We start from the raw sequence: 9,686 nt of genomic DNA, 5'->3' as shown, positions 1-9,686 counted from the left end.
CCCCCTTGTCTCCGCCACTGCGTATCATACTTTACATACATCTAGGTATCAGATCCCTCCCATCATAAAGTTGTGTTTTATAATAGTATATTCTACTATTCCCTCTGTCCCGGAATATAAAAACGTTTTTGACATTAGCATAGTGTCAAAAACGTTCTTATATTTTGGGACGAAGGAAGTAGTAAACGCCATACTACATTTGCAGTTTTGGTATCCAGCATGTGATGAGAAATGCTTACTTCAAATTTAAAAGTGTGCATGGCGGGAAAAGCACTCTCAACACGTGATAAGTGTGATGGGTAAATGTGAGTCCCAATGGCATCTTCAAGGCAAGATTCGGCTTAACATTCCTGACAACTTACTCCCAGTAGCATGTGCCTCCCTCAAAACTATAAACGACTGCAGCAATGCACCACCACAATCATAATTAAGTATCGATTATCACCTAATGCTGTCAGAAATCATGCTTCCCCATCCTATTAATAACCAACAAATACCGTAGTCCACAACGTCCTACTTACCAGTTACCACTACCAAGTACCAACCCAACTCCGGTTTCTAGCCATGGTGTCGTCCGCTGGGGGAGCGCCGTGGAGCCGGCTGAAGGGGCAGGTTGTGCTGGTGACGGGCGCCTCCTCCGGTCTCGGCCGCGATTTCTGCCTCGACCTGGCGCGTGCCGGCTGCCGGGTCGTCGCCGTCGCGCGCCGCGCTGACCGCCTCCGCTCCCTCTGCGATGAGATCAACGCTTCCCCGGCCGCGGATGCCAGCCAGCCATTGGCGGTGGCCATCGAACTCGACGTTGCCGCCGGAGGGTCCACTGTCGAGGCGGCGGTGCAGAGGGCCTGGGACGCCTTCGGCCGCATTGACGTCTTGATTAACAACGCTGGCCTCCGAGGTAACCCGATTGCTATATGGCGTGCGATTTGTCTATTGGTTTGCTCTTATTTATCCCGCAAAAAAAAAAAAGGTTTGCTCTTATTTAACGGGTCTTATTGTATCTCCAACTGCAGAATACTACTAGCTACAGATGTAAAATAATTTTGGTTAGAATAATGGATCTATGCTTGGATACACCTCCTTTATACTAAAAGTTTGCTAGTTTCATTCAATGCATATAAACGGTTAAGACTAAAACTTACCCTTTCGTAGTAAAAGCTATTTTGTCGATAATTCAAAACCGTGCCCGGAATCATCTTCACCTGATGAACAGTAAAACAAAAAATAGCAGAAAAATGGGAAAAAATATTATTTATTTTTGTCATCCAAGATGCTCGTGTGCGTGATATCCGTACAAAATTTTGGGGGTGTTTGGACATTCGAAGAGCTCGTGGCAAAAAAAAAAAAACAGCTCCAAACTGTGTTTTTCAAATGTTTCTCAAACTGCCGGAATTTGTCTTTTTTTGCCACAAGCTTCTCAAATGTCCAAACCTCACCTAATTTTGCACAGACATTACACATAGGAGCATCTCGCACACCAACAGAAAATCAGATTTCTTTGAAAAATATCTATTTTTCGTGATTTTACTGTTTCATCCCTGGGCTCATATGAGCCCGGATGCAGATTAACCGCTTCTGTATTTTGTCTACTTAATTATATTACGTGTACACAGAGAAGATGTGCAAACCAAATATGTGTGGCTAAATGGAATTCATGTACAATTGTTTGAGTACCTAGAAAAAATTCATAAAATAGTTAGCTGAAGTAGTAAAAAAATGAAATATTACACAGACTCCATACATGCATTGGCAATGTACTGTGTGGTGGAACAATAGTGCCACAGAAACAACTCATTGCTCATAAATGGATCAATGAATCAACTGGCAAGTTGGTTGTAACAGTGGCCAATAAACAAAGGAAGCAAATCGAGATACTGGGTGATAAATGAACGCAATATAGAGAGGCTAATATAGTGGGTGTTGATCCCGGGACAACTAGATGGATATGATTGCAGTGGGTTGCGTCGCCAAGTGCTTCTATGCAATTTCGGCTATAGCACCGCTATATCTGATTCGGAGGGCTGCCGTTATTACTATAGTAGCGAAGCACAGCTCGAAAAGACTAGCATGTTACCGAATATATTAGATTTGGCGTTTTCAATGGCATGTAAAGAGTGGTGTCCTTGCATATTTCAGGAGGAATACATTCGTCACTGGATTGGCCCGAGGATGACTGGGATAAACTCCACAAGACAAACCTTACCGGATCGTGGCTCGTCGCCAAGCATGTATGTAGGCACATGCGTGATGCCAAGATAAAAAGTTCAGTCATCAACATTTCGTCCGTTGCCGGTCTTCACCGTGGCGATGTGCATGGCAGCACCGGTTACGCATCTTCCAAGGCGGCCGTGCATGCTGTCACCAAGGTACCACCACCATTCCTCGTCAAACGTTTGTTTCGGTAGTGTGTGTTCGTAACAAACTATGTATGTTGATGCAGGTGATGGCCTTGGAGTTAGGACCGTATGGAATTAGAGTGAACTCAATTGCGCCTGGAATCTTCCAGTCGGAGATAACTGCTGCTCTATTGCAAAAGAGATGGTGGAACACCGTTACTTCAAAGATCGTGCCACTTAAAACATATGGCACTACTGATCCGGCACTGACATCGCTAGTTCGTTTTCTAATCCATGAAACGTCATTGTATCTAACTGGCAACATCTTCATCGTAGACGCAGGCCTAACCCTACCTGGTGTTCCATTATTCTCTTCTCTGTAATCCTTTCATTAGATCAACACTGATGTGTGTACTCAGTGCATGAGTGCAACAAGCAATAAGAACATCGAGGAGCTCTTTAGTTACTCGCATCGATTTTTAGATATTTGCTTTTGTGATCCAGTTGAGCCTGTTTGAGGGTATGCAGGCTTTGGGCCATGCTCTTCATCCTGTTTGCTACCCTGCATTGCATCACTCATCATTTCCATTGTTGACATAACAGATCTAGCTAATTAATGATACAGGAACCGTTGGCCAGATGAAAGGAAGCAGGCAAGTCGACTGATTAAGGAGAAACCTTGATCTTTCTCTGCTGTTTGGTTGCCTGCATAAGTGATTTAGGGATGAGCACGTGCAAATCATAGTTGTTTGGCTGTGTGCAAATGTGATGATGTGCTCGCCCCTTTTAAATGTAGTGGACTTACCACAACACTACACAACAACACAACAAGAAAGATTAGAAATAAACAGTTGAACACACATCAAATGAGAAGTAATAGGACTAAACATGACAGTACGTTAATATGAGGAGTTTAAAGCCAACAGGGGTGTCGGTGGTAAAACCGGTAGACCTTGGGGTAGGGAATCCTGAGCTATGGATCTCGGATCTATGGGTAACAAGGGGCGAAGGAGACATGTTCGGGCCCTCTCGAAGAGATAATACCCTATGTCCTTCTTTGATTGTATTGATGATTGTGTATCGAGTACAAGCTTGATCTACCTCGAGATTGTAAGTAGTGTTCTAACCCTAAGGCTAGGTGGATGTAATTTTAACCGTCCTTCTACATGCTAAACCCCACAGCTTATATAGACGTTGGAGGGTACCTAGGGTTACTCATGGTCGGTTGCCAAATTAGGGATAAACATGCCGACGGACGAAGCTGTCCTTGGAGTACACGTCAAGTCTTCGACAGAGTCCATCTTGATCATGTTGAAGTGTGAGGCATCCGGAGTCCTTCCTTGTGAGTACGGTAGGCCATAAGCTCGGCCCATGGATTGTGGGCCAACTAGGTTGATACCCCTGGTCCAGGACACCGTCAAGGGGCATCTCATGCCCCTGCACAAACTCAGGATGGTGTTCCATAACCAAAACACACAGTTTAAACACCAACAAACTTCAGTTTTAACACCTACATGTTCAGTGAACTAAATAGACAATAGGACTTCAGAAATTGAAATCAAACAGCCCTTGGTAAACGAACTTCTGGCATCTGTATCTGGTGATGGTGGAGGTCTTGGCGCGTAGATCTACAGTGTGAACCCAAGGTTGGAAAGCTTTAACTTGAGGAAGTCGTCGGGAATGATCTTGTGCTTGCAATAGAAGTAGTCCCACCCCCTGCCTAGCACGATCTGGTCCCGAAACATCTCCACCCGCACCCAGTAGTCACACTTCTTGTTCGCCGACTGCTTGACCACGCGAGGGAGAGGGATGTAGATCCATCCCTTCATCAGCGGCTGGAATGTCTTGGGGGTGGCTAGCATGGCGATGTCCTCGACGTCGGCGATTAACATGTACAACTGATGAGCCTCAAGGGGTGCAGGTTCATGGCCTAGCTTTGGACATGCCCCCAGCGTCGGCATAGGCTTGGACATCACCAAAATCCTCCCCAACACCGTCTCCCTCTTGTACCACTCGTTGTGCAGGATCCAGTCGTCACTGATCTCCGGTAGGGGTCCCAATCTAGTAGCCTTGCCACGATGGTAACAGAGACACGAGGTTTTACCAGGTTCAGGCTCTCGGAGGAGATAAAACCCTATGTCCTGCTTTGTGTTGTATTGATATGGGGTGGAGTACAAAGTACGGGTTGATCTGCCATGAGACCGATGATTTGTCATCTCTAGGATGTGTAAGATGCTATCTCGACTAGCCCAACGCCAGTTTATATGAGTTACAGGAGGCCTAAGAGTACGGGGGTCCTAGTTGGACACGTCGATGGAGAAGAGTCATTGTCTTCTATGTTGCTACTTCTGGAGCTTGCGTTGGTTTTTTCATTGAAGAGGAAATGATGATGCAGCAGAGTAGACATAAGTATTTCCCTCGGTTAGAGAACCAAGTTATCGATCCAGTAGGAGACAACGCACAAATCACCAATACCTGCACAAACAATCAAACAACTTGCACCCAACACGATAAAGGGGTTGTCAATACCTTCACGGTTACTTGCAAAAGTGAGATCTGATAGAGATAGATGAAACTAAACAAAAGGTAAAGTAATATTGTTGGTATTTTTGGTTTATAGATCGGAAAGTAAAAGATTGCAAAATAGTAGATCGGAAACTTATATGATGGAAAATATTAGATTGGAAACTTATATGATGAAAAATAGACCCGGGGGCCATAGGTTTCACTAGAGACTTCTCTCGAGATAGCAAATAATACGATGGGTGATCAAATTACTGTCGAGCAATTGATAGAAAAGCGTAAAGTTATGACGATATCTAAGGCAATGATTTTGAAATATAGGCATCACATCTGTGTCAAGTAAACCGAAATGATTGTAACACCCCGGATGTAATTTACCTTATTTGTACTCCAACTCTCACTACTAGAAAAAGGGCTAAAGATAATATGGACACTAATGGCGCACCATGTATGTGGTGCGTCATTGCTATATAGTAATGGCGCACCACATACAGGTGCGCCATTAGTAATATATTTCTAATGGAGCACCTGGTGTGTGGTGCGCCATTAGTAGTTTTGAAAAAAGAAATAAAAAAATTTGTTACTAATGGCGCACCGTGGGATAGTGCGCCATTACTAGTTAACATAGTAATGGCGCACCACACCCACCGTGCGCCATTAGTAGTTTTGAAAAAAAAATAAAAAAATTGTTAGTAATGGCGCACCACTGGACAGTGCGCCATTAGTAGTTTTAACTAGTAATGGCGCACTGTCCAGTGCTGCGCCATTACTAAGTTTTTTTCAAAAAAAGTTTCAAAAGTTTTTTTTTTTCAAAACTAGTAATGGCGCACCGTGGGTGTGGTGCGCCATTACTAGTTACTAGTTTAACTAGTAATGGCGCACCACTCCCACGGTGCGCCATTACTAACTTGGCCCAAAAATTCCACCGAATGCACCCCCCTTGGACCGCCTTTTCAGTTTAAAAAAAATAAAAGAAAATGATGGAAATGTCAAAAAAATAAAAGAAAATAAGTTTCCCATGTGATATGTGGTCTACTTGTTGGGAAAATTTACAAATATGAATTTCGACTTTATTTGCAAAATATCTCTAGAATTTGTAAAATGGGCATAACTTTTGCATACGAGCTCGGATTCACTAGTAGAAAACAGGGCTATGGTCCAGGCCGGCTCAGCCCATTAGTCCCGGTTCAGTGTAGAACCGGGACCAATGTGGGCATTGGTCCCGGTTCGTGAGCCCAGGGGGCCGGCCGGGCCACGTGGGCCATTGGTCCCGGTTCGTATGGACCTTTTGGTCCCGGTTGGTGGGACGAACCGGGACCAATGGGCCTCGCTCCTGGCCCACCACCATTGGTCCCGGTTGGTGGCTTGAATCGGGACCAAAGGCTCCCCTTTAGTCCCGGTTCATGCCACCAACCGGGACCAATGAGGTGCCTATATATACCCCCTCGCGCAAGAGCAGAGCACAGTGCTCTGTTTTTTCTGGCCGAGGGGAGAGGGCTTTGTGGTGCTCTAGCTCACCTCCTATGCACATGAGGTGTTCAATGGAATGCCCGAGCCACACTACTTAAGCTTTCTCCTCTCGAAGCTCGACCTCCAAGCTCCATTTTCCTCGAGATTTGTCTAGATTTAGCGGTCCGTCACGCCCCGTCCCCGTCTTCACCGCCGTCGATCACCCGCGCCGATCTCATCACCGACACCACCGTGGTGAGCCTCTTGTTCTTATCTTCTTTCTGAAAGGAAAAATATTCTTACTTGTATGTTTAGATAGATACTTGTATCATTTTCTTACATTTATTATTGCATCTTATATAGTGCGATGGTTTTGGTATCCGCCCCCGTCGGCCCTCGTCCTGTCTATGATTCGGATTTGGTATGTATATTATCTTTATAACTATTGGTTCATTTATTGTTTATGAAAATTATGCCGACCAACGTGATATAGATTTTATTTATCTAGGATGTATGTGAATCGGAAATGCCAACCGACCCTATTGTCGAGAGGTTAAATTTAGTTGAAGAAGAAAACAATTTGTTGAAGGAAAAAATAAAAAAAATTGAGGAGGAGAAGATGATATTGGAGTTGCATGTTGCGGATGTCGTCGATGATCACAAGATCAAGATGGATGCAATGCGCTTGAAGATTAGAAAATATGCCATTCATACCGAGGCTTGGTATCATTATGCCGTTGGATCAATTGTTACCTTGGTTGCGATTATGATCGCATTTGTTTTCGCATTGAAATGTTTTACATAGTTTCAATATATGGTTTAATTAATTAGATGCTCTGGAGAGCTATATGTTGTTAGATGAGAACTATGTATGCACTTTGGTTTTAATGTGATGATGAACTTCTATTAATTTGGACACTTAATTATATATAATGCACGCATATGAACCGGCAATGGATGTACGGTGACAGACACACCCGCGAGTACATTAAGGGCGTGCATGAGTTTCTCGATGCGGCTGAGGCAAACAAGCAGAATGGTTTTATGTGTTGTCCATGCACTGAATGTGGGAATACGAGGTCTTACTCTAACCGGAAAATCCTTCACTCCCACCTGCTTTACAAGGGTTTCATGCCACACTATAATGTTTGGACGAGGCACGGAGAAATAGGGGTTATGATGGAAGATGGCGAAGAAGAAGAGTACGATGACAACTATGTGCCCCCTGAATACGGTGATGCTGCAACGGGGGGAGCTGGTGAAGATCAAGAGGAACCAGACGATGTGCCCAATGATGCTGCCACGGGTGAAGCTGCTGAAGATCAAGAGGAACTAGACGATGTGCCCGATGATGATGATCTCCGCCGGGTCATTGTCGATGCAAGGACGCAATGCATTAGTCAAAAGGAGAAGTTGAAGTTCGATCGCATGTTAGAGGATCACAAAAAAGGGTTATACCCCAATTGCAAAGATGGCAACACAAATTTCGGTACCGTACTGGAATTGCTGCAGTGGAAGGCAGAGAATGCTGTGGCTGACAAAGGATTTGAGAAGCTACTGAAAATATTGAAGAAGAAGCTTCCAAAGGATAACGAATTGCCCGACAGTACATACGCAGCAAAGAAGGTCGTGTGCCCTCTAGGATTGGAGGTGGAGAAGATACATGCATGCCCTAATGACTGCATCCTCTACCGCGGTGCATACAAGGATCTGAACGCATGTCCGGTACGCGGTGCGTCGCGGTATAAGATCTGTGACGCCCCCGATTCAATCGTACACTAATCATGCACGCAAATGTGTACGATCAAGATCAGGGACCCACGGGAAGATATCACAACACAACTCTACAAATAAAATAAGTCATACAAGCATCATAATACAAGCCAGGGGCCTCGAGGGCTCGAATACAAGTACTCGATCATAGACAAGTCAGCGGAAGCAACAATATCTGAGTACAGACATAAGTTAAACAAGTTTGCCTTAAGAAGGCTAGCACAAACTGGGATACAGATCAAAAGAGGCGCAGGCCTCCTGCCTGGGATCCTCCTAAACTACTCCTGGTCGTCGTCAGCGGGCTGCACGTAGTAGTAGGCACCTCTGGTGTAGTAGTCGTCGTCGACGGTGGCGTCTGGCTCCTGGACTCCAGCATCTGGTTGCGACAACCAGAAAGAAAGGAAAGGGGGAAAAAAGGGGGGAGAAAGCAACCGTGAGTACTCATCCAAAGTACTCGCAAGCAAGGAACTACACTACATGTGCATGGGTATATGTTTAAGGAGGCCATATCAGTGGACTGAACTGCAGAATGCCAGAATAAGAGGGGGATAGCTAATCCTGTCGAAGACTACGCTTCTGGCAGCCTCCGTCTTGCATCAAGTATAAGAGAGTAGATTGAAGTCCTCCAAGAATCATCTCCAAGTAGCAACTCCAAGTAGCAACTCCAAGTAACAACTCCAGTAGCATCTCCCGCAGCATCGCAGTAGCATAATCCTACCCGGCGATCCCCTCCTCATATCCCTGAGGGAGAGCGACCACCGGTTGTATCTGGCACTTGGAAGGGTGTGTTTTATTAAGTATCCGGTTCTAGTTGTCATAAGGTCAAGGTACAACTCCAAGTCGTCCTGTTACCGAAGATCACGGCTATTCGAATAGATTAACTTCCCTGCAGGGGTGCACCACATAACCCAACACGCTCGATCCCATTTGGCCGGACACACTTTCCTGGGTCATGCCCGGCCTCGGAAGATCAACACGTCGCAGCCCCAACTAGGCTCAACAGAGAGGCCAACACGCCGGTCTAAACCTAAGCGCGCAGGGGTCTGGGCCCATCGCCCTGAGCACACCTGCACGTTGCGTACGCGGCCGAAAGCAGACCTAGCCTAGTGGCGTTCTAGTCCAATTTGGCGCGCGCCGCTCCGTCGCTGACGTCTGAAGTGCTTCGGCTGATACCACGACGTCGGGATACCCATAACTACTCCCACGTAGATGGTTAGTGCGTATAGGCTCGTAGCCAGACTCAGATCAAATACCAAGATCTCGTTAAGCGTGTTAAGTGTCCGCGAACGCCGAACAGGGCCAGGCCCACCTGTCTCCTAGGTGGTCTCAACCTGCCCTGTCGCTCCGCCACAAAGTAACAGTCGAGGGCCGTCGGGAACCCAGGCCCACCTCTACCGGGATGGAGCCACCTGTCCTTTCAGCCCCCTCGTCAGAATCACTTGCGGGTACTCAATGAGCTGACCCGACTTTAGTCACCATCTGTATAGTATGTATGAATGTATAGTATATACCCGTGATCACCTCCCAAGTGATCACGGCCCGATAGTATAGCAAGGCAGACTGACAAGAATGTAGGGCCAATGATGATAAACTAGCATCCTATACTAA

General features: G+C 45.8%; 1 protein-coding gene across 1 annotated transcript; it reads left to right on the top strand.

The window, feature by feature from the left end:
- Nucleotides 1-564: 564 nt before the first annotated feature.
- Nucleotides 565-2,716, top strand: LOC119327351 (3-oxoacyl-[acyl-carrier-protein] reductase FabG-like). Its single transcript, XM_037600471.1, has 3 exons — nt 565-895; nt 2,134-2,363; nt 2,438-2,716. The coding sequence occupies exons 1-3, from the start codon at nt 565-567 to the stop codon at nt 2,714-2,716; spliced, it is 840 nt and encodes a 279-aa protein (XP_037456368.1).
- Nucleotides 2,717-9,686: the final 6,970 nt, after the last annotated feature.

This window comes from Triticum dicoccoides, chromosome 7A (assembly GCF_002162155.2).
Source record: "Triticum dicoccoides isolate Atlit2015 ecotype Zavitan chromosome 7A, WEW_v2.0, whole genome shotgun sequence".
Lineage (NCBI taxonomy): Eukaryota > Viridiplantae > Streptophyta > Magnoliopsida > Poales > Poaceae > Triticum > Triticum dicoccoides.
Note: the sequence above shows the minus strand (reverse complement) of the source record. Positions and strands in the feature narration are given on the sequence as shown.

Bases quoted from the DNA above. Each gene is read 5' to 3' on its own strand.
- LOC119327351 (XM_037600471.1), top strand. From the start codon at position 565: ATGGTGTCGTCCGCTGGGGGAGCGCCGTGGAGCCGGCTGAAGGGGCAG. The intron at 896-2,133 runs GTAACCCGATTG...TGCATATTTCAG, and splicing joins TAACAACGCTGGCCTCCGAG to GAGGAATACATTCGTCACTG. The intron at 2,364-2,437 runs GTACCACCACCA...ATGTTGATGCAG, and splicing joins CCGTGCATGCTGTCACCAAG to GTGATGGCCTTGGAGTTAGG.